The sequence below is a fragment of the Bubalus bubalis genome, chromosome X, assembly GCF_019923935.1.
Source record: "Bubalus bubalis isolate 160015118507 breed Murrah chromosome X, NDDB_SH_1, whole genome shotgun sequence".
Taxonomy (NCBI): domain Eukaryota; kingdom Metazoa; phylum Chordata; class Mammalia; order Artiodactyla; family Bovidae; genus Bubalus; species Bubalus bubalis.
Window position 1 is genome coordinate 97,426,614 of NC_059181.1, and position 26,605 is coordinate 97,453,218.

Genomic DNA, 26,605 nt, shown 5'->3' on the forward strand with positions numbered 1-26,605 from the left:
CTGATGCTGGGAGGGATTGGAGGCAGGAGGAGAAGGGGATGACAGAGGATGAGATGGCTGGATGGCATCACTGACTCGATGGACGTGAGTCTGAGTGAACTGCGGGAGTTGGTGATGGACAGGGAGGCCTGGCGTGCTGTGATTCATGGGGTCGCAAAGAGTCGGACATGACTGAGCGACTGATCTGATCTGATCTGAAGCAGAGACCAAGCTAACATTGGAAATTCATCTGTATAGAAATGATTTGTATTACAGTTCATCACCCTACATTGGTGACTCACAGTGATAACACACTACTGCAAATTAGCAAAGCATTTTGTGATGAGGGTAGTACTTATTGTGACCATCTGAATTTTTAATATCATTTTACTATAAGAAATATCTGATAAATTTAACTGCTTATGACATGGCTCCTTTTTAACACTGTGAATATTTTAACATAATCTATAGGTTCTTATGAAAAGTAGATTACAGTTTTAAATTCACCAAGAAAGGAAATAATCATTAGAATAATTTATGTAGGCAAGTGATATCATTTTATTTTTTTCCCAGTTTTAATTTTATTTTATTTTTAAACTTTACAAAATTGTATTAGTTTTGCCAAATACCCAGCAAAGAAAGTCCCCTCTGCTATTTTTATTAAGAAAAAAAAATGTTAAGAAAAATCAACCAAGTGATCTTTTATAATATAACTGGAATTTAACGGCTGCTGCTACTAAGTCGCTTCAGTCGTGTCCGACTCTGTGTGACCCCATAGTCGGCAGCCCACCAGGCTCCCCCGTCTCTGGGATTCTCCAGGCAAGAACACTGGAGTGGGTTGCCATTTCCTTCTCCAATGCATGAAAGTGAAAAGTTAAAGGGAAGTCGCTCAGTCGTGTCCGACTCGTAGCGACCCCATGGACTGCAGCCCACCAGGCTCCTCCGTTAATGGGATTTTCCAGGCAAATTCTAGCCAATCATACATCAGCAGTTAACTCAATTTACAACAGATTATAAATTTAAGCTAACTATTTCTACATACTTCAGTAAATTTCTCTCATTTTAGACATCTATATCTACTTAGAATCCTCTGCATTTCAGGAACATCTTTTTAATCCTAGATATTGTGGGAATATCACACATGTATATATTTCTCTTTCTTAATGACAAGTATTCCCCTGAACATAAAAATCCTACTGAAAAGTGGGAGAAGGCAAAAGATTTTTAAACATTCACTTCTTTCTCTTTTAGAACATCTATTACTACATGGTAGTATTTCCCACAAGAATATTTTTTATTTTATTTGAAGTTGGCAAAAATCTTTGTGCTGAATCCTTTAGGCATACTTCTAGTGATAGATGTCAGACCAGCGCTGTGTGGAAGAACTTATATTTGACAGGAAGATGACAGGAAGAAGCCTCTATCCAAAATATAAGATGCAACTGTACAATCCTTCTGTGAGATTAATGGAATCTTTTGTTCCTATGTATAAATGACTTATTTATTATTGCCTCAATAAAATCAGTTCACATTATTAATTTGAATAGCATGAAATTAAGACACTTAAAAAGGTACATATTTATTCAAATTAGGACAGTTTATTTTAAATGTCTTCTTTATATGAATTAAATGTGAAACAGACTAACAATACCAATTTCCAATGATATTTTAAATTATGTTTTGGTAATCACCAACTAAGAACACTTTAAGATTCATTCACTGTGCCTACAGTATATACTCTAAACAGCTAACATCTTGATAAGAGATGCTTGTACTAGTTTAGAGTATATGATGTGGAATAAAATGAAAAGGCTTATTTAGTTTTACCCTCCAAATCAGGGTGTGAGGTATTCTAATTTATTACAAGCACTGCTTTATTCTTGTTGGCATTATCACATAATTTCACATGTCTCCTCATATCACAAGAAGAGGGACTAAAACTGTTTGTTTTTAACAAAAATCTAACCTTCCAGAACATCTTCCCTATCTTCCCATCTTTCCCTATGCCTCTCAAAAATAAATCAGGAGTAAACAATACAATTTCATTATGCATCTTCTTATCTACAAATGTTATTCTTTATGTCTATCTGGGAGAGAACGACCAGGAGCAAATCATTTTTGATACATATTAAAATGCTAGCACATTTATATGTATTGCACATCTATTTAATGCATAAATAGAAAAGAAATTTATACCCATTCCTAGATAGATAATATACTTCAAGAACTAACCAAAGTTTTGTAATGTTTTCAGATGTAAAGGAAAAAAAAAAAGTGAAACAATGGTGAGATGTCAAAGTCTGATTGCTTGTTTTCAGATTTATTTGTCTCTAGCTTTCTTACAGGCCTTCCCCTCAGAGTCTGTTCAGTTTTCTTTGTGTAACAGACAGGTTTTTCCCTTGAATATGGTGGTTTGCCTTAACCTAGAAATGGACCTATATCATCACTTGTCCGTTTCTTTGTTTACCTTTCATAAGACTTAAAACCTCGAGAACAATATCATGAAATGGTTTAATCAAAACAATAAGAGTATTATCACTTGTTTTTTTTAAAACTTTTAGTTAATGCACTAGATTCTTAGTATAAGTTTATTAACACAATACTTTCAACAAAAAAGAGTATTATTTTCTTAGAGGAGAATAAGCAAAGCATATTCAGAAAGAAATACTTGGCTATTACCTCACTGAACTTAGCTCCTCAAATACTTTCTGGAGAGACACAAAATAAGTTTGACGGGATTAATATACAACGCTGCATCTAGTTTATAAAAGCCATTTTTTTGGGTCAAAAAACTCCAGAAAGATTTGATCAGCAAGAGCTGAACAGTATACTATAGAAAAATTTGCAGTCTTTGAGATTTTATTATAGTAAGGTTTTTAAAAATCATTTATCTGTTTTAAAGATGACTTCACTCAGTCATGTCTGACTCTCTGTAATCCCATGGACTGTAGCCTGCCAGGCTCCTCTGTCCATGGAATTCTACAAGCCAGAAAACTGGAGTGTGTGGCCGTTCCCTTAGCCAGGGGATCTTCCCAATTCAGAGATTGAACCCAGCTCTCACATGCCATAAAATTCATCCTTTTAAAGCATAATTTTTTGGTTTACACACTATTGGTGTTTAAAGTGACTTCTCTGTCATAGGTGAGATTATTGTTGTAAATTGGCATTATAAGATGTTCTCTTACCTTACATAGAAAGTTGATCTTAAAACCCAAAGACTGGGCATTTCTTGAGCCTGAGTTCATGTAGTTTCCAACCAAAAGAACTAACTCTAAAAGTCTGTTAAAACTTTCACTTTTCTTCAGTTCTTCACAGGCCAGAGTTACTGCTATGATGCTTGGCTTGATGTTGTTTACATGTTCTTCAAATGTGAGCTTGAAAAGAATGCTATTGAGACGAGGCCGCAACATTTTCACTGAGCTCATCTGTAAGATAAGGAATTCTGTATAAGACTATATATATATATATATTCATATATATTCATATACATACATATATATATATTCATATATATATATATATATAAAGCCCATTATTTTTCTATCTAGTGGGGATCATTTTATAGATGATACTATAAAATTTTGAATAAAATGAATTTTCTCTGGGTTTTAACAGTTGTATTTCTTTCTCCAGAACACTTTAACAAATATTATTCTATTTTAGGCATTTCAAAAGAGTATCCTTTTCAAAAGTTAAAAAAATAGCTGTTAGCTTTCAAAGAATAACTGAAATCATCCTTATAGCATTAAGAAAATATTATTGAAGCTAGCCAGCTGCTATATGTTAATTGCATAATCATTAGTCATCAATAACATTTAAAGTTCCAAAAATCTATCTCCGAGGTGAACTATGAAAATGCACAAATATAACATTGAGTTGAATGAACAGCTGGGCCACATATAAAAAAACATATATGATGACAGATAATATAAGTGGAACCACATTTCTAAAAAAAAAATGTGGCTTCACTATTACTTATTTCTATGCTGTTTGAAACCAGAAGACTAGCTCTGATTGAGCACCTAATAATTTTAAACCTATGATCTATATTAATAAAATATATTAAATATTTATATATGCTCTAAAGAATTTCACCCACTTGACAGAATGTTGATGTTAAATAAGTTATGGTAAAATTACATGAACTTACTTTTAGGTACATTATTCAATAATTCTATATTGGTTTTCTTCAAAATAGTTCAAGTTTTTACTTGTTTTACTTGTTTCATAGTCTGGGTCCACATTCTCTATTCCCTTTGGTATAGTTCCTATGATAATTTCTTTTACTCTTTAATTTCCCATAACTCCAGGTCATTTAACTAGTTTTCATTCACCAAATTAATTCTGGGAGAGAGGTGGGTAGAGGGTCGACACATAAGAACATACATAAGCACACACACAATGAAATTATTAACAATCCTAATTATTTTATTTTTTACATATAGCTTAGCTTTTTTAAATACAAATGCCAGTCACAGAGTAGGCATGGGATAATTGTAGACAACATGAAAATAATTTGATAACATAAATAAGAGTCCTTAGTTTAAGGACTCTTAAACTAAGAGTTCTTAAGGGGACAAAATACCCCTCAAAAGCAGCAAAATGAGATGTAAAATAGACCCTATCTGCTCTAATACAAAAGTAAAGCATAATCTATTATTTTTCCTCTTTGAAATAAATTTTGTCATTAACCATGGGTGTCTCCCTCTCCAAAAATTAACCTTTGCTGTCTGCTAATCCTCCTATATGCATTCATACTTGTCACAGGCAGATATATAAAAGTATACTGGGAATATCCCTGTTACTATGTCTGAAATGTAGGTCATATCACTCATCAATAGCTTAGCAAAAACACAATCAGGGGAATATTCAAAGCATCCTACTGTTTTTTTCAGTACTCGCGTGGCAAGTATAAGACACACCATCTACTCACAAAAAGTGTTCAATATAGCCTAAAACTCATAACACAATCACATCATAACTACAGCTAACAATAAAACTAGCCCATGATTATAAATGGGTAAACAGAAATTAAGTGCTGGAGATGTTCACTGAAATAAGACAAAACTTTAAACTCTATGACTACAACATTTAACAAAGGCTTCACAGTAGAGGGGATACAAATGGTTAAATAATTAAAAATTAAGAAAGTACAGAGAAAGAGAGAGAAAGTGAGTGAGTAAGCAAAAACAATTAGGGACCAAAAAGAAGTTGTAGAGAGAAGGAATGAAGTGACAAAAGATTTATAGTTTAGGAATATATGAGGTATATACCTAGGGGAAAAATTTGCATCAAAGTCCCTTTAGAGTCCACGAAAGAGATGGGAATACCAGACCACCTGACCTGCCTCTTGAGAAATCTGTATGCAGGTCAGGAAGCAATAGCCAGAACTGGACATGGAACAACAGATTGGTTCCAAATAGGAAAAGGAGTATGTCAAGACGGTATATTGTCACCCTGCTTATTTAACTTATATGCAGAGTACATCATGAGAAACGCTGGACTGGAAGAAACACAAGCTGGAATCAAGATTGCCGGGAGAAATATCAATAACCTCAGATATGCAGATGACACCACCCTTATGGCAGAAAGTGAAGAGGAACTAAAAAGCCTCTTGATGAAAGTGAAAGTGGAGAGTGAAAAAGTTGGCTTAAAGCTCAACATTCAGAAAACCAAGATCATGGCATCCGGTCCATCACTTCATGGGAAATAGATGGGGAAACAGTGGAAACAGTGTCAGACTTTATTTTTTTGGGCTCCAAAATCACTGCAGATGATGACTGCAGCCATGAACTTAAAAGACGTTTACTCCTTGGAAGAAAAGTTATGACCAACCTAGATAGCATATTGAAAAGCAGAGACAGTACTTTGCCAACAAAGGTCCGACTAGTCAAGGCTATGGTTTTCCTGTGGTCGTGTATGGATGTGAGAATTGGACTGTGAAGAAGGCTGAGTGCTGAAGAATTGATGCTTTTGAACTGTTGTGTTGGAGAAGACTCTTGAGAGTCCCTTGGACTGCAAGGAGATCCAACCAGTCCATTCTGAAGGAGATCAGCCCTGGGGTTTCTTTGGAAGGAATGATGCTAAAGCTGAAACTCCAGTACTTTGGCCACCTCATGCGAAGAGTTGACTCATTGGAAAAGACTCTGATGCTGGGAGGGATTGGGGGCAGGAGGAGAAGGGGACGACAGAGGATGAGATGGCTGGATGGCATCACTGACTTGATGGACGTGAGTCTGAGTGAACTCCGGGAGTTGGTGATGGACAGGGAGGCCTGGCGTGCTACAATTCATGGGGTCACAAAGAGTCGGACATGACTAAGCGACTGAACTGAACTGAACTGAACTGAAATGCCATAAAAATTGGAAGCTAACCACATTAAAGTCTCCATGAATGAACAAATCTAATCTCCCACATGTAAATTTGTGTGGGAATCTATCCAAGGTTCTATGTCTTTTTCTGCCTTCATTTATGCCCCTATCACTGTTTCCAAATCCTTTCCCACTTAATTTTTCCTTTCTTTTTATTGTTACCTGGCTATCATTAGCACAGAAGCATGTTTTCTATCATTTTATTAATATATGTTTAAGAAGTAGGAATTTTTCAGTCTCCGTGATGGTTAAAAAAACCACAGAACTATTTGGACCAGGTGCTAGTCACCATATACCTCCTTTCTGGCTATGCTCTGTAAGACCTGTAGGAACCCTGAACACCAGGGTGGCTTTGGTCTGAGATCCACAAGGAATTTAAAGCCTAAGCTTTACATAGATATTTTTAGTCTTGCTTCAGTTCTAATACCATTTGTTTTAATTCATATCTGTGTTGCATTCATATCTGTTTCTGGGCTTTGTATGTCAATGCTTGGTTTACTGTTTCTGGGCTTTGTATTTCAATGTTTGGTCTACAAACCCAAAACAGCATGGATTTGATTTTTTTTTCCAATACCACCCCCAAACAAAATAATGTGACCAAAAGTACTTTAATAGTTAGAGTAACAATAACAGCAATTAACATTGAGTACTCTGTGCCAGACATTATTCTATAAATCTGTTATATACATATATGTGGATTTGATTCTCAAAACCACCCTAGGAAATGGTTATTCACATTGTGTGTTAGTCGTTTGCTGCTGCTGCTGCTAAGTCGCTTCAGTCGTGTCCGACTCCGTGTGACCCCATAGATGGCAGCCCACCAGGCTCCTCCGTCCCTGGGATTCTCCAGGCAAGAACACTGGAGTGGGTTGCCATTTCCTTCTTCAATGCATGAAAGTGAAACGTGAAAGTGAAGTCACTCAGTCGTGCCCAACTCTTAGTGACCCCATGGACTGAAGCCTACCAGGCTCCTCCGTCCATGGGATTCTCCAGGCAAGAGTACTGGAGTGGGGTGCCATTGCCTTGTTGTTTAGTCATGTCCAATTCTTTGTGACCCTATGCACTGTAGCCCACCAGGTTCCTCTGACCATAGAATTGTCCAGGCAAGAATACTGGAGTGGGGTAACAGTCCCTTCTCCAGCACATCTTCCTGACCTAGGGATTGAACTTGGTCTCCTGCATTGCAGGTGGATTCTTTACCATCTGAGCCACCAGGGAAACACGTTATATACGTTAGTCTCCTAAAAATGAGGCAAGTGAAGCACAGAAATACTAAATAACTTCTACAGAGTCAAATTGTATGTTGAAGTTCTGAACTCAGGCATTTTGGCTACAGAACTCAGACTCTCAATAACTACACCAGGCCACCTCTTAAGTCATATTGAGAGTGGTATGTATGACTTGTTGAACAAGAGACTAGGGACAGGAATACTGTTAGTTAAGTTTTCAAAAGGTCTTAGAAACAGGTAATGCCCTAGGATGCTGACAGTAGAAAGAGAAAGAAAGCAACATATACAAGAAGAAGAATTAAGGAAGAAGCAAAGGGTCTTAGTAGTAAATGATCAGTTACGGGAGGATAAAGTCAAAGATGGTTCCAAGGCGTTTAGTCTTTTGCGAGGTAGAATACTGTTGGCATTAATGAAGGCAGAAGGAAGTGGCAATTTGGTTTGGCTTACTGTTTGGATCATTTGTTTGTTTAAGAAAATGAGGGTAGATGAATTTGCTTCCCTTGATCTGCTACCTATACTCCAGTAAGTAAATCAGGGACTAAGGCATTGGGGGCTGGTAGGGTACAGCTTAGTAGAAAATTCAACCAAATGATTCAATCTAGACAGTTTTGCAGAGTCTGACTGTGTGAAGCTAATCCACCTAATTTATCTGCTTCAGTTTCCTCATTTTTAATGAAAGGATAAGTCCTGTTAAGCAGTTTTGTTTTGAAAATTAGGTAGGAGCCAAACATATGATCCATATATATTAGTTCTTCCTTTTTTGTCTCTGTCTCTAGAGTTGTGGAAAGGTGAGGCAAACAGTGTGAGATCCACAAATAAAAACTATTAGTTGGACGTTACCAAGACATTTTTATTAGCATTTAAGTGAACTTGGTTCACCATTCTTTCAGACACCAGTGTATTTTACTTCTAACAAAGACACTATTAGATTCCCATTATTAGGACATGGATTAGGACATGACTTAGTGATTAAGCAACAACATTAAGACTCCAAATCTTGAAGTCATGTTGAAATCTCGGAAAACACAATGTAATTTAATACCATTCCCTGCCTATATTTTAACCTGAAGAATTACTTAGAATTGGCTCTTATTTTCAGTTCTCATCATTTAAGGTTAAAATTTACATACTTCAAGGTTGAATCACTAAAACTGACTATTTAAACGTGTTCCCTGAGCCTTCCAGCATTCCCCCCTCCAAATCATCACATGGATAGTAAAATGAACCTCTATAATAGGGAAATAATACTGCTTTCCTGATATTTTGAGTTTAGCTATTGTTATGATATCTGGTAGCATTTGGAAATTCAGTCCTTGAATTTAGGAGATAAGTATCAGAGTTGGCAGATTTTGGAGTTATCAGAATATTGGGGGAGGCAGGTTGTTGATGAGTACATAGAAGAATCAAAGACTGCATCTTGTGTAGCACTGAACACAGGTCCTTGCATATATTAAACATTCAAATATTTGCTGATTGATTTTAAAAGCACTCCTGAGCTGACTATTTTCTGGATCTTCTCCCAAGGAAGACAGGCGGGTTGCCTATTGAACAAAATTAACAACAGATGGTAATATTTTACTGTCCCCAAAATGATGTCTTCAGCTAAGATGTTGAGCCAGAAATTCTAGGGAATTACCTATCTTGACTGCTATTACTGGATACAATCTATCACCAATCAACCTCATTCAGGGAAGAGGTTGTGCATTATAAGAGGATCACATCTGCCCTTTGATCTAGCAAAATATCTTCCTTCATTTACCCACTAAAATAAAATTTAGTGCAGAGTAGGTAATAAATATCATATGTAATTTGAAAGAAAATCTTATAAAATTAGTGAATGAATGGATGTACTCATTAATACAAACATAAAGTCCAATATCAGCAAAGGACAGGATTAGGAAGCAGATGCACAGTGTAAAGAGGCATCACAGTAGGCTAATGTGGGGCAGTAAGAAGGTACCCTACTTCCTATGTAATTAGCTACCAAAAGGGTCATCCCAATGATACTTGCCAGGCTCAATAACAGCCTGAATTCAGAGCTCTAAATAACTATTTTGAAAGATAGGTTCAAGAGAATGATCCCCTTAATCCTCAGAGAGGGAAAGAAATCATTCTCTGTATTCTCTAGACTCAGAAGGTAAATTAAGTAGAAGAAATAGGACTTTTGAGTTACATAGATCTGGACTTAAACTATAGTTGTGTTACTTTATAGTTACAATCTAATGCAATTTATTAAATGTTTCTGACACTTTATTCTCCACCAGTAAAATGTATCCCTTAAGTCATTCATACACGTTTCAGTAAGACAAATGAGACCTTATGTGTAAAACTGCTGTCATGATAGCTGACACAATAGAATCATTCTAAAACAATAGCTATTATTGCTATTATTCTCTTTACTCATTCTCTGAAATTACCCCAAGAAGGTAACATGGTCCCTGACTGTTCTCCAAAACCTGAGATGAAGTTTTTCTCATCCATTAAGGGACATGTGTCACTAGGGCTTGATGAAGATTGGCCTTCATTATCTATTGAGCACTTTCTAAATATCATGCAGTGCTCCCTTCAGTCAATTTCAATGCATCATATAAATTTTCCACTAGAAATGTTAGCAGTGAAAACATGTTACTATAAAAATCAAGAGACTTATGGAGGAGGTGAAACTATATAGACTCTCTTAACAGAAGCCACAAAACAGTATGCTTTGATCATACTAATAGAATTTCCTGCAGTCAGAAGTATGAATTTTTATGATCAGAGCAGGGTAGACTGATAGACAATAGCTAAATCACCATTAGAGGATTTGTCTGTGTAAGGGAATGTCTTAGATAACTGAAGCAGAGAAATCATAAGAAGCACTGAGTGACATCCCCAGCCACAGTTACAATTATTAAAAGACTCATGTCTCATAAAGGTACTTGAGTGCACCTAAGTGATATAAGGAAATATAACAAAAACTTGGCTGAAATGTATGTTTGTTTTTCCTTGTAGTCCCTTGCAGCATTTTAGTTGACTGGCATCCTTTGTTTTATAATTCATTCTTTGAAGTGCTGTGGGATGCTGACCAAGGTGTTGTATTATGTAGGGGATTTATTTGTGTTACAAGATACTTGTCTATCAAATCACATCAAGCAGCTATCATGTCTTCAGATGATCTGCACTATATTAAAAAAAAAAAAGTATACTGACAGCTTTAGTGAGAGCAGCCACAAGTTGGTTATTTCCCCAAAGAGTCAGACACAATTTTGTTAATATAATTTGAATTTTATATACTTTACTATCTATGCAGCTGGTGAATATTGATGTTCTGCCGAACTACCATAAGATTCCAGAGAGAAAGAAAAAAGATCCAAGTGTAACAATCATGTGTGAAGGGGGAGGAAGTAGTCCCATGCCACTCCTGAAGTCATGTGTCACTCACTTTTAAGGTGATTTCTATTTTCTTTCATTTTTCACTGCTAAGAAACTCATTTTCAACTGCCATCACATGTGAGCATAAGTGATCTTCTAATATCTTTAATAAATAATATTAAAGGTTCATGGGAATTAACAGATATATTTGTAATAAATACATATTTGTTACAAAAGTGTTTCCCCTGATACCTAAATACTCTTGGGACCCAATATACATTAAAATTACAGAATAATTCTGTATCAGTGACTATAACAAAGGTGACATAATGAAGTGATGATAAAGAAGAGTCAATTGAAGTTAGACAGCAGGCAGATCTTCCTATAAAAGTTGTGAGACCCAGACTTGAAAACTGAGCTAAACTCTGATGTTTGGAAGCACGTAAATATTTAAAACAAGGACATCTGTGATTCCCTGTTAAATAAATCATTTTATTATTCTCTTTTAGACATAACCCGTCCCAGGGTAGGCTCTCTACTGCTCACTGTTGTACTTTCTGCAGTACTCCTAGTACTCAGACTGGACAAAATCATCAATACAGGTGCACCTGCTGTACGGAGCCAATGGCAAATGTTTGTATATTAGATGTCAGGAGAGATAAGAGTCATTGGTAATCTGTAAAATGAAGCTTTGGAAAAACAGGGTTTTGAAAACTGACTCTATCCCAGAAAAGTAATGATGTGCTCATAGAGAATATTTTCCTCAAATAGAGTGATATGTGGAAATTATGCATCAGCATATATTTACTCATTTTCAGTCTGGAACAGAACACGGTAACAATGTCAACCCCAAGAGACACTGGAAGCTCAAAAGAATTACATTAAGAAATGGATAAAGAATTTTCAAAACATCATTCTAACAACTGTCTGCGGCCAAGAACGGCCATTAGAACACTTGTGATACTAGGCTATTTTAAAGGATTACTGATATATGGATAGGGGAAAGGAGTTAATTTTTCATTTTTTAAAAATGTAATGAAAATCAATCAATAGAAAATTTGATTGACATCCACAGACTTTATCTGAATATTCAGTTTTCAGATGGTTTTATTTTACCTCATTGTATTGTAAAAGCTGATGGAAATAAGCCATCCTGTCACAAAATGGATTATTATGAGAAGTTAATGAAATGAACCAGAATCTGAATACCTGGATTTGAGAACACACCATGGTGAGTTTTTTCTTTTACTTGATTTCACAATTATTAAATCATCTTTTTTTTTTCCAGATAAAAATGAAGGTACATCTAGACATAAGAGCTAGCATTCATATTTACAGAAGGAATGAAAATAGAAACAATCAAGGCATTACATATCAAAACACTGAACACTTTGAATGAAAGCAGATAAAGAAAAATGCAATTTTCCCCATGAATATGCAAACTTGAATAATGATTTAATATTAATGGAACAGAAGAGTTACAATCTTCCATCCAAACTAACTACCTTTGATGATGCGTGGGAGAAAAAAAAAAAAAGCTTTTAAGAATTTCCTTTTCACCTGATTAAGCTATCTTGAATAGAGCTCATAAGCTCTTGGGGGGCTTCAAAAAAATTAAAAAGCTAACTGATTTTATAGCTGTAGTTCCAACTACAGGCGTAAATCCACTCCTCCCACTTTCACATATTTATGCAGAAAAAGAAAAAAAATTAACTGTACCGTCAGCAGTATCACATAATCTTTGCTTTTCATTATAAATGTTTTTTATTCACAAGGCTATCTCAACATCTTTTTCTTAGATTATAGCTTTAGAATGTTTTTAATTGAAAAATATGGGTAATTTTGAAGTCAGAAAAACAAAGTACCAATTACTAAGAGAACTAATTATTGCCTTCTTTTTCTCAGAAGATGTGTTACTTTAATAGATACACACAGTATGAGTCTCCATTCACAGTGCAAGACAAGTGGGAATTTCCATAGCTCTAAGGTTTGAGAACAGCTGAGCTGCAAACACACTGGGAAGACTCTAAAAAGCTCCTGCTGAGGGGTTCTAACTGGCAGAGTTTTCAAAGAGCTGTGTTTTTTCCCCCAGTACAGGTACAGCACATAATTACAATAATGTACCAAATTCACTTCTGTGGGAGGCAGATTGAAGGACAAGTCAGTGGGAAGCTATGCAGCCAATCTACCCCTCTAAAGAAAAGGATTATTTATCCGAGATGGTGTGGGAAGTAACATACCCCTCTTCCCAGGAAACCTGCCTCTAGATACAGGAAAGGTCCCTAGATTTTTTTGTTTCTTTTTTCTTCTCTCTCTTTCTCTCTTTTTTCTGGTTTCTTTTTAATTTATGACATGTGAAAATAAGCAAATCCAATGATATGCCTGATTAAAAAAAAAAAGAGGGAAAGAAAGTTTAGAGAAAGCCTAGAAGCCCAGTCACTGTTTCAGGTAAGTTTATCTTTTTTCAAAAATTCAAAGCCTGATTCTTCTGTAGTCTTGCCAGTTTTACTGTTTTTTGTTTTTTGGATTAGATTTTAGTGAATATTGCAAGAGTAATTTCAATTGTGGCATATGTACATCTCTAACTGATGAGATTTTGTTTTTATCACCCAAGAAGTTATACAATAATGAAAATTCTAAAGGACATTGGCAGGGTGATAGGAGTAAAATTAGGAAACAGTATTTACCACTAAAGAAGGCAAAGAAAGAAAAGGACTCAATAAGGAATCTAAATTTTTCAACCTTCCAGTACCAAATGGATACAGATTTAGACAGGAATAAAAAGAGCCCACTTGATTTTGCATTCAAGCTAATACATTCAACAAACCTTGTAAGTATATCATGTGAATTAAATCAATATAATACAGACATTTAAAGAAGTTGTAATCTAGCAGGGGTCATTCAATAAAAAACCTTGCGATTAAACATTTAATTAAAAACCATGATAATTTGGGGAAAGGAAAAGAAAAAAAAAGGTGCTCTGAGAGAATTTAATAGGGAGACTTAATAAGTAAGTGAGAACATAATGGGGAGAAAAATTTAAGCAGAGACTCAAAGAATAAGCAGGAGAGAGGCAGGCAGGAGTGGGAGTAAGAGGGAGCAGCGTGTGTAATGGTCCAAAGACAGGAAAGAGCATGGTAAATCCAAAAAACAATATACTGATGCTTTATGCAGATAAATAATGATGCAACACAAATGTACTTTAGAAATGTCACATCAAGGGCTGTGCCGAGACTGATTTGGAAAAAGGTCAAAAGCATAAGTGGAGAAAACAGGCTAAAAGTATATTGTAATGGTTAAGGGAAAGAGGATGCTGGCTTGGGTTACAGTAGTAACAGCACAGAAGAGAAGTCAGTAGATCGACTGTATATTTTATTTTTTTTATTTTTTTTTTTTTGGATTTTTTTTTAAACTTTACATAATTGTATTAGTTTTGCCAAATATCAAAATGAATCCGCCACAGGTATACATGTGTTCCCCATCCTGAACCCTCCTCCCTCCTCCCTCCCCATTCCATCCCTCTGGGTTGTCCCAGTGCACCAGCCCCAAGCATCCAGTATCGTGCATTGAACCTGGACTGTATATTTTAGATGCAATTAGGAGTTAATTGATGATCTCTCCTAGATCAGTTTCAACGCATTATTTAAGGCAGCATTCTGATTGCTGTTTCCTGAATAGTAAGTAACTAGAGGTACGGAAGTAGAAAACAAAAAGAGACTAATGAAGAGAAGGCAGTATTTATCATGGACTTCAGGGCCAGTGACGGATTTTTTATTCATCCATCCATCCAGCTATCCATTCATACATTTTGGGGCAATGAATGACTTAAGAAAATTCTTATTTCTGAAGAGAAGAGCAGAGTGGAGACTGAGGAACTGAAGAGGCAACAGACAAATAGAATAAAAGTAGGCAGGGGATAATTAATGCCTTACACAGAGATAAGTATATTAGTATATAGTAGACTATTTCACACACACATGTACATGTACACATAAGCACACACCAGTACAGTACAGTTGTTAAAATCACAGTCTATGACATCAGACTGCCTGGGACTAAGTTCTGTACCTACTGCTCTGTAACTGAACAAGGTCCAAAACCATTGCCCTCACTATCCTCATCTGTAACGTGGAGTCAACAATAATACCAGTTTCATAGGGCTGTGAGGAATTCATGAGATAGTGCATGTAAAAACACCTAGCATGGCACTGGACATAGTAACATCTCAATACATTCTTATTTCTATCATTAACAACAACAAGAACAATAGTATTAGTCATAACAAATAAAGTATCCCTTTTTCTGAGGTTTGACAGAGAGGAGGTTAACACAAGATATGGGTAGAGACAGCAACTATGGGTAGAAGAGATACTGTTCTAGCATCTATTTGCTTTCTCATTTCCCTGGTAAGAGATTAGGTTGTCTGCCGAAGAATTGATGCTTTTGAACTGTGGTGTTGGAGAAGACTCTTGAGAGTCCCTTGGACTGCAAGGAGATCCAACCAGTCCATTCTGAAGGAGATCAGCCCTGGGATTTCTTTGGAAGGAATGATGCTGAAGCTGAAACTCCAGTACTTTGGCCACCTCATGCGACAAGTTGACTCAATGGAAAAGACTCTGATGCTGGGAGGGATTGGGGGCAGGAGGAGAAGGGGACGACAGAGGATGAGATGGCTGGATGGCATCACTGACTCGATGGACGTGAGTCTGAGTGAACTGCGGGAGTTGGTGATGGACAGGGAGGCCTGGCGTGCTGCGATTCATGGGGTCGCGAAGAGTCGGACAAGACTGAGCAACGGAACTGAACTGAACTGAGGTTGAAAAGAATGGTAAGGGGAGGGAGAAAAGACTTGAAGAAAGCAGGTAAGATATGGTATAGCCCCTATAGAAAAAACAAAAGACCACTGAATTAAGAACAAGTAAAATAACTGCTGAAATGGCAATAAGAGTCCCGCCAAGGTAAAAGCTAAAATGTCATAAAGACACCAATTCACTCAATTCGCCAAAGAGAACAGGGAGACATAAAGTCAGAGAGTTAGAGGCAAAATGAGAATGTGAAGGAGCTCAGATTTTACTCTGTAAACTCTGGGAGACACTGAAGGGTTTCAATATAGAAATCACATGATGAATATACATTTTTAAGAAGACTAAACTAATAATTTTGATGGTGGAAGAAAGCAAAAGCAAGACAACCAGTTTGGGACCTTTCTCATTTGGGTGGAGGATTCTATAGATGTTCAAAGTTGTCCTAAATGTAGGCTGTCAATATATTTCCAGAATTAAAAAGTATTTGGACATTTCCACAGAGAAGTGAATTTAACTTCAGCATAGACTTGAAGAAATATATTTGAACATAATTTTTACTTTGAGACATAAACTGTGCTATTTTTAATCTCAGGCTCATACTTAGTTCTAATAATTATCTTAAAATTCAATAAGCACTTATCTACGGGCTAATATATACAAAATATACATGCTTACATATGTGGTTAAAAGACTAAGTTATATCATTATTTCAAGAAACTTTTCGCTAGATATGAGACCATCTAATCTTTATTTAGATCAGGCAAATCCTGATTGATACTGCCTTAGATAATTTATAGAGCATAAACTACTTAGAAATGTCCTTGACTAACTTCCCTATAGACATGTAGCTAAGGATGGGGAGAATAAATAAGAGGACCAGGTGACTTCATGCTCACAGCCCCAGAATTATTTATGGTTGCATACATAAACACGAAATCTCTTTCCTTTCCTATTTTGCTTTGAGTTCGGAAGGTATATTGCTCTTTATGTCCCAAAACTTCATTTCCTCAGTGTAGTACCAAGGATATTCCTCTTGAAGGACCTGCTTGGCAAACTAATACATCTTCCAAGATAAACTGCGTTCAGGAAAAAAATAGCTTCAGAGAAACTGCAGTGTACCTAAAGTAAAACTCATAACCATCATGACACAGCTGAATTCTCAGATGGTATATAACCTTGCTTCAATTATAATATGAATTCCAGTAGCTTAAGTTTTAAGTGTGGACTTTGGTCTAAAAAATTTTATTATTTAATGTTGTGTTCAAGTATTGCTACTTAATAAACAATATCTGGCCAGTTTATTTTGCTTAATTCAAAAATGAGAGACATAGTTTTTTCAGGTCTCTATACATGCTCTATTTCACCCTAAATATACATTCCTGATTTGCTTTTCAAGGATTTGACAGAACCCTCCTACATCACCATCAGTTCAGTTCAGTTCAGTCACTCAGTCATGTCCAACTCTTTGCGACCCCATGAACCGCAGCACGACAGACCTCCCTGTCCATCACCAACTCCTGGAGTTCACTCAGACTCACGTCTAGGAACAGATGCCATGATCTTTGTTTTCTGAATGTTGAGCTTTAAGCCAACTTTTTCACTCTCCACTTTCACTTTCATCAAGAGGCTTTTGAGTTCCTCTTCACTTTCTGCCATAAGGGTGGTATCATCTGCATATCTGAGGTTATTGATATTTCTCCCAGAAATCTTGATTCCAGTTTGTGTTTCTTCCAGCCCAGCGTTTCTCATGATGTACTCTGCATATAAGTTAAATAAGCAGGGTGACAATATACAGTCTTGACATATTCCTTTTCCTATTTGGAACCAGTCTGCTGTTCCATGTCCAGTTCTAACTGTTGCTTCCTGACCTGCATATAGGTTTCTCAAGAGGCAGATCAGGTGGTCTGGTATTCCCATCTCTTTCAGAATTTTCCAGTTTATTGTGATCCACACAGTCAAAGGCTTTGGCATAGTCAACAAAGCAGAATTAGATGTTTTTCTGGAATTCTCTTGATTTTTCGATGATCGAGTGGATGTTGGCAATTTGATCACTGGTTCCTCTGCCTTTTCTAAAACCAGCTTGAACATCAGGAAGTTCACGGTTCATGTATTGCTGAAGCCTGACTTGGAGAATTTTGAGCATTATATTACTAGCATGTGAGATGAGTCCAACTGTGCTGTAGTTTGAGCATTCTTTGGCACTGCCTTTCTTTGGGATTGGAATGAAAACTGACCTTTTCCAGTCCTGTGGTCACTGCTGAGTTTTCCAAATGTGCTAGCATATTGAGTCAGCACTTTCACAGCATCATCTTTCAGGATTTGAAATAGCTCAACTGGAATTCCATCACCTCCACTAGCTTTGTTGGTAGGGATGCTTTCTAAGGCCAACTTGACTTCACATTCCAAGATGTCAGGCTTTACATGAGTGATCACACCATCGTGATTGTCTTGGTCGTGAAGATCTTTTTTGTACAGTTCTTGTGTATATTCCTGCCACCTCTTCTTAATATCTACTGCTTCTGTTAGGTCCATACCATTTCTGTCCTTTATCGAGCCCATCTTTGCATGAAATGTTCCCTTGGTATCTCTAATTTTCTGGAAGAGATCTCTAGTCTTGCCCATTCTGTTGTTTTCCTCTATTTCTTTGCATTGGTCACTGAGGAAGGCTTTCTTATCTCTTCTTGCTATTCTTTGGAACTCTGCATTCAGATGCTTATAACTTTCCCTTTCTCCTTTGCTTTTTGCTTCTCTTCTTTTCACAGCTATTTGTAAGCCCTCCATAGACAGTCATTTTGCTTTTTTGCATTTCTTTTCCATGGGGATGGTCTTGATCCCTGTCTCCTATACAATGTCACAAACCTCTGTCCATGGTTCATCAGGCACTCTATCTATCAGATCTAGGCCCTTAAATCTATTTCTCACTTCCACTGTATAATGATAAGGGATTTCATTTAGGTCATACCTGAATGGTCTAGTGGTTTTCCCTACTTTCTTCAATTTAAGTCTGAATTTGGCAATAAGGAGTTCATGATCTGAGCCACAGTCAGCTCCGGGTCTTGTTTTTGTTGACTGTATAGAGCTTCTCCATCTTTGGCTGAAAAGAATATAATCAATCTGATTGCAGTGTTGACCATCTGGTGATGTCCATGTGTAGAATCTTCTCTTGTGTTGTTGGAAGAGGGTGTTTGCGATGACCAGTGCATTTTCTTGGCAAAACTCTATTAGTCTTTGCCCTGCTTCATTCCATATTCCAAGGCCAAATTTGCCTGTTACTTCAGGTGTTTCTTGACTTCCTACTTTTGCATTCCAGTCCCCTATAATGAAAAGGACATCTTTTTGGGGTGTTAGTTCTAAAAGGTCTTGTAGGTCTTCATAGAACCGTTCAACTTCAGCTTCTTCAGCGTTACTGGTTGGGGCATAGACGTGGATTACTGTGATACTGAATGGTTTGCCTTGGAAATGAACAGAGATCATTCTGTCGTTTTTGAGATTGCATCCAAGTACTGCATTTCAGACTCTTTTGTTGACCATGATGGCATATGCAGTGCTATATCTGAGAACTGCTGCTGCTGCTGCTGCTAAGTTGCTTCAGTCGTGTCCGACTCTGTGCAACCCTATAGATGGCAGCCTACTAGACTAGGCTCCCCCATCCCTGGGCTTCTCCAGGCAAGAACACTGGAGTGGGTTGCCATTTCCTTCTCCAGTGCAGGAAAGTGAAAAGTGAAAGGGAAGTCGCTCAGTCGTGTCTGACTCTTAGCAACCCCATGGACTGCAGCCCACCAGGCTCCTCTGTCCATGGGATTTTTCAGGCAAGAGTCTGGAGTGGGGTGCCATCGCCTTCTGCAATATCTGAGAACTAATAAACTCTAAATATGGGTGAGCAGTTATTGCATATATTCAAAAGGAATGTTCTCTGTTCTATCACATTTGCAGAGTAGCAAATCACATCGAATCAAATGTATTACTATTAAAGAGGTTATAAAATATTTTGCATGAAGCAGAGTATTTGACTATTAAGTGCAACGGCAATTTTTAAAAGTCTTAGTATGCAGATGGAAAATGGTCAGAGAGACGGGGTACAACTGAAAGGTGTAATAGAACTGTTTATTTTATATGGGACCAAACTTGAATTGAACACTGAGTCAAAAATAGGTTTTCTCTAGGAAATTAAATAAATCATCATACCCACCATCTTTTTGTCAATTATTTGAATAGCAGTTTTGAGGAAAGCTTGAAACATATACATACACACACACACACACACATATAAAACTATTGTTTTAATACATAATTTACATCTAGTCTTATTTTATACCCTTTACAATGAAGAGGAGATAAGAAAACATAATTCATTTCAGTGGTTATTTAACCACACTAAAGAAATGTATTTATGCAATTTTATTTCCAGCTGAAACTGTATATTTAATGGTTTTAATCAATTAATGACACTGTACGGGAAATGTGAAAATTTTTGTCTTTTTTCTGATACAATATATACCATTCAAAAGAGACTCTAGAATATTTCTAATTATCTATAACAGTTTCCACCATTCCACCCTTAAGAAGCCTAACTTTATTAAAAAGCCAAATTCTAATAGCAAGATCTAAATAGAAGGAAAAATTGTCAATACAATAATATGTTCTTTTTATATATTAATATTAATATCAGCATTGATATAGAGGAAGATCCCTGAGATGTTGTGAGGTATTTCATAATGTAGATCTTAACTTTATTTTTCAATAATATTATAAGTAATAAGGATTTTTTTTCCTCCAACAGCCAATGTTACATAAGTTATATAGTTATACAGTAGGAAAAAAAATAAATATAAGCAATTGAAATGTCTTCCTCCCTCCCCCCGCCCCCGTTTCTGTTATATGTTACCTCCAAGCTGAGTCTGTGGGCCCTTAGTCTAGATACATACCACAACTCCAAACTGTTCAGGTTCACAGAGGTCCTCATATTCATTCTTCAGCTGTGCTAGTTCATTGAGTACCTTCTGCTCAGGAAGATGTTTTACAAGGTTCTAAAAGGAAATAAAAGCATAACAGTTTAGTATTTCATTATTATGATTATAAAAGATATATTAAAAACTATAAAAGTGATTAACTAATATAGTGGATAAATTTCCGATTGTGCTTCTGTCACAGTACCAGTGTATCTTCCCCTTCTCCCCAAAAACTTAACCAAAAAACAGCTACAATTTAATGTGAATAAATATATAGAAGTGTTTGGTTTCTCTGCACTATAGTATATAAATGTTAAATTAAAAAATCATATGACAATAAATAACATTACAAAATTGACTATCTTTCTAGCTCTTAAACACATATCATAATTTTAAGATTTATTTCCTGTCATGATAATTAGTCAATCTATTAAAAAAACAGAAAAATACTATGTAGAATTTACTCATGTGCACTAAATAATCATCAACCATACTCTTCAATATTGGCAAAATATGGAATCATTTTCAATCTTACAAACCACATCAAGCCTATAAAAATAATCTCCAATTATTTATAATATCTTTATTTTTTTCTATTCTGTTCTTCTATGTGATTTCCAATTCCTAAAACAATTATCAAAGGAAGAAGCCTAGATTTTGCCCCTACAGTCAACACATCATTTTCCCAGCTATTTCAACTTTACCACCTCAAAGTTGGCCACATCATAGTCCAACACTGAGTCTGAGGGACAAGTGTGCAATCCTATTTAAAAATATCTTTCAGACAAAACTGTTAAAACCATCTTTCCGATATCTTTCAGATAGTTCACTTAAAAGCTATCTTTCAGAACAACTTAAATATATATACACACACAAACACACAAACAAGTGCACACATATACACACACACACAATGTGTATGTGTGTTAGTCGCTCAGTTGTGCCTGACTCTTTGCGACCCTATGGACTGTAGCACATCAGGCTCCTCTGTCCATGGGATTCCCAGGCAAGAATACTGGAGTGGATTGCCATTCCTGTCACTGTGAGGATAATGCCTAAGATGCAAAAGGGAATGGCTGATGCCAGGGGGAGCAATGGGGATCCTGTTCTCCAGAATTCAGAGATGTGCGTTCTGGTTGGTTTGGTAGATACTTGGTTTCAACAGTCTCTGGTTGCAGCAGCTTTCCCTAATGGCATCAATTAGAAGATTTAAACAGGCAGAAACACCTCTAATGCCTTTTGGAACCAGACAACTAAGGAAATCTTTGTCAGACCTAGGTGGCACTAATGGTAAAGAACCTCCTGCCACGATCCCTGGGTTAGAAAGATCCCCTAGGAGGAGGGCATGGCAACCCACTCCAGTATTCTTGCCTGAAGAATCTGCATGGACAGAGGAGGCTGACGGGCTACAGTCCATGGGGTCACAAAGAGTCAGACATGACTGAAGCGATGTAGCATGCATTGTCAGATCACTGGCTGACTGAAGAGATAATGAAACCCAAACTAGAGTGACCACACACAACGAAAACCATCCTCAGAAAACAAAAATCAGCTGTCTTTAAGGAGTGGCATAATTAGATTCCCAAAGTTATAATATATTCAAATCTCCAGTTCTCAACAAAAATATTACAAAGCATGAGAAGAAACAATAGAGCATGGCCGATGCAGGGAAAAAAGAATTGGACAGAAATGGTTCCCAATGAAGTTCAGAATTTAAAGTTATAAATAAAACATATTAAATGAACTGTTTTAAAGATGATCAATGAGCTAAAGTAAACTATGGACAAATAACTAAAGGAAAATAATATTATGAATAGAATAAGAAAGACATAGAAATTACAAAAAGGAATCCAACAGAAATTCTGAAAGTGAAAAGTACCAATAACTGAAATTTAAAATTTATTATACGAGTAGATATGGGCAGGCAGAAGAAAGGATCAATGAATGTAAAGGTAAAGAAACTGATATTATTAGGTTGAAGGAACAAAAAGATAAAAGAATGAAGAAAAATAAAGCATGAGGGATCTGTGGGACACCAAGCATACCAACATGTATATCACAGGATTCCCAAAAGAGAAAGGGAAGAAAAAATTATTTGAATAAATAATGATTGAAAACTTTCCAAATCTGATGAAATACGTAAATATACACACCCAAGAAGATCATTAACTCCAAGCAGGACATCAAAGAACTATGAGACACTTTCTAATCAAAGTGTCAAATGTAGAAAATGATAATTTTTAAAGCAGCAAGAGAAGTGAATTGTCACATTTAAGGAATCCTTAATAGGATTATTCACAGAAGGCAATGGCACCTCACTCCAGTACTCTTGCCTGGAAAATCCCATGGATGGAGGAGCCTGGGCTGCCGTCTATGGGGTCGAACAGAGTCGGACATGACTGAAGTGACGTAGCAGCAATAGGATTATTATATGATTTCTCCCACTGGAGTCAAAAGGTAGTGGGATAAAATAAGTGCTGAAATAAAAGACTATCAACAAGAATTTTATACCCACAAAAACCATCCTGAAGAATGAAAAACTAAGACATTTCCAAATTAACAATAACTACAACAGCAACAAGAAAAGATAATTTATCGCTAGCAAGACTGTTCTGTCCCCAAATACTAAAGGAGGCCCTACAAGCAGAAATTAAAGGGCAGTAAACAAAATTATGTATCAATTATACCTCAATAAAACAAGCAAATAAATAAACAAACATACTACTATATGCAGTCTACATGCTTTCAATAAAAAGATACAAAGTGATTGAAAGCAAAAGAATGGGAAAAAATATGGCATGTATATAGTAGCCAAAAAAAAAAGTGAGGTTCGATATTATTGTCAAATTAAAATTGTCACTTTAAATCACAAAAAGGTCACAAGAGACAAGGATATTATATATTAATAAAAGTTTCAACCCATCAAGAAGATATAATTGTTATGAACATATTCCTATCCAAGAACCGAGACCCAAAATACATGAAGTAAAGCTGACAGAGTTGAAGAAAGAAATATACAGATCTAAAATAATAGTTGGAATGTAGGGGTGATTCAACATATAAAAATATGATGATCTTTTATTTTTATCTAGTTTGTTTCACTTTTTCTATTTTACATTCAGTGCTCCCATTTCACTTAGTTTATGTTCTCCAATTTATCCATCTCTCTCTTTTTTATGATGTTCTTTTTCAAGCCTTAAAGATCAAGTGTAAGTAGAAAAGCTTTTGTATATGTATATAAAATATGTATAATATATATATTTTAGAAAACTTATGATTTTTTGCCTAACTAAAAAAATTATGACATTTTGATTCTACTTTGACTTAGTATGAATAGAATGCTAGACTTCTAATTAAAAAATAGATATACAACAAGCAACAAAGGTTTACTGTATAGCATAGGGAACTATAGTCAATATCTTGCAATAACCTATGATAGAAAATAATTTCAAAAATAATATATGTGTATTTGGATAACTGAATCAATTTGCTGTGCACCTGAAACATTGTAAGTCAACTAAACTTCAATAAAATATATATATATTACAAAAAAAACAAGCAAGCCAAAACTTTAATTACTGTGACTTAATTATATTTTGAGTAGGAAAATTATGCAAAGTTTTTGCACTTTTTTTCTTTGCCACTTAAACTCATTCAACCTAACAAATACAGAAAAAAAGTATAGGAAGGAATCTGGCTAAGCTAAAATCACGTGGTCTCTAATTCTTTTGTGATGTGAAACCTCAGTAATGCAGATTTATATCATCCAATGAGTAAACATCCTATTTTGTAGAATGTTTAAAAATAGTGTTTATTTCTCTTTGTCCAAAAAAAAAATAAAATAAACCAATGTAATATGCCACATTAATAGAATAAAGGGAAAACATCTCACATAATCATTTCAACTAATACATTAAAAGCATTTGATAAAATCCAACACATATTTGTGAGAAAAAAAATGCTCTTTAAACGAGGAATAAAAGCAAACTTTCAGAAAATGATAAAGACCATATAAAAAGATGTCACAGATAATATACTCAATGATAAAAGACTGAAATTGTATCTGTTAAGAACAGGAACAAGGCAAGGATGAATGCTTACAACACATCTATGTATCATAGTACTAACCAGAGCAATTAGACAAGAAAGAGAAATAAAAGGCATTCAAATTATAAAATTAGAAACAATTGTCTCTCTTTACAGATGACGATTTTATATGAAGAAAACACTAAATAATCCAACAAAAAAAACTGAAAGAGCTAATAAATGAATCAGCAAAGTTTCAGGATACTTAGCATGCAAAAATCAGTTGTATTTCTGTGCACTATAATCTGAAAGGAAATTAAGAAAACAATTCCATTTACAATAGCATTTTTTAAAGCACCTATAATGAGATACCATTTTTACAATGCCCACTAGAAAGGCTATTGTCCAAAAAGTGGGAAATAAAAACTGTTGGTAAGGATGTATTAAAATAGGAACCCTTATGCATTGCTGGTTAGAATGTAAAATGGCATCAGCACTGTGGAAAACAGCTTGGTAGTTTCTTAGAAATTAAAAACAGAATTAACCGTATGATCCCACAATTCCATCTTGGGTATGTAACAAAAAGAACTGAAAACAGCATCTCAAACAGTTATGTGTACACAATGCTATCATTGTTATTCAATAGTGAGAAGGCAGAAACAACCTACTTTTCCATCAACAGATATATTGATAAATATGATATATACATACAACAAAATATTATTCACTAGAAAAAGGAAGTTTTGATCCACGCTAAAACACTGATGAATCTTGAGAATTTTAGGGTTAGTGAAATAAGATAGACAAAAAAGGACAAACACTGTATGAACCCACCGATCTAGAATAGATTCTTAGACACAATAGAAAAGAGGTTACCAGGAGCTGGGGGCAGAGGGGAATAGGAAGTTACTGGTTAAAAGGATAGAATTTCTGGGTGGGATAATGAAAAATTTCTGGAAATAGTGGTGACAACTGAACAACAATTTCAATATACTTAACACCAGGTAAACTGTATATTTAAAAAAAGGTTAGATAGTACACTCTATATTATAAATGTTTCCAAATTAAAAAAAAAAAAGAGTAGGCAATATATAACCTTATATGTCCCATGGAAAACAGCTGTATCTCAATCTACTTTTAAGTCCTCTTTGCTCTCTATTTATCTTTACTCTCCTCCCACTAATTTTGCATCCACTAAGCTCTATGCCTGCGATGGCACCCGCTGTGTACTGATTAGTCCAAAGATTTACAATATCATGTCATTTGACCTAAAAGAAAAATCAATATTGATATAGCAATATAAACATCAAATGAAATTAAGCCCAGCTACTACTATGCCTCATTAATATTTTTTTAATAGAATGGAAAGGTAAGTACATATCAAGGTGTTATTTCTATTTTTCTCGAATATTTCTGATGTATATAAATTGTTTTTCAAAATTTTTTCTCTGTTAATAGGATTTTTTGTGAAGTATGTTATTAAGGAAAACAAAGAATCAGAATGGTAACTTTCATAATTTTCCCTACAGGGAAATTCAATTAGAAAGATTAAAAATGTTGTTACCATTATTAAAAATATCAACTCTGCATATTTTCAACTCTCCATTTCAATTTTAAGTTTTAACTGTGAAAATAACTATTATAGAATGAATCAAGCCTATAATAGGATTTTAGCTCTGAATGTGAAACTTGTTGTTATTTTGCTTCTCTTCCAGCTGCAGATAACCTGTTAAGTCATCTTTACACTGCAGGCTCCCTGGCAGGTGACATTTCTTTTCTTTCTCTGTTCAGCTACATGAAATAATGAACACATTCGATGGGCTCAGATGTATTCTGATTCTGGATACGGTCTTCAGACTAAGTTACAAGCTTATACAGCTGCCAGTGTTTAGTAC

At 35.5% G+C, this 26,605-nt stretch overlaps 1 protein-coding gene across 10 annotated transcripts in view; it reads right to left on the reverse strand.

Moving 5' to 3' along the window:
- DIAPH2 (diaphanous related formin 2) overlaps positions 1-26,605 on the reverse strand; it is a 1,048,054-nt gene that overhangs the window by 529,063 nt on the left and 492,386 nt on the right. For 9 of the 10 annotated variants that reach the window (XM_025277003.3, XM_025277005.3, XM_025277006.3 and 6 more), the window contains 2 exons: positions 20,661-20,762; positions 3,165-3,404 (listed from right to left, as the gene is read on the reverse strand). In XM_025277003.3, coding sequence (XP_025132788.1) covers positions 3,165-3,404; positions 20,661-20,762 — 342 coding nt within the window. The remainder of the gene's footprint in view (positions 1-3,164; positions 3,405-20,660; positions 20,763-26,605) is intronic. The other variant, XM_044937412.2, reaches the window with a different exon arrangement.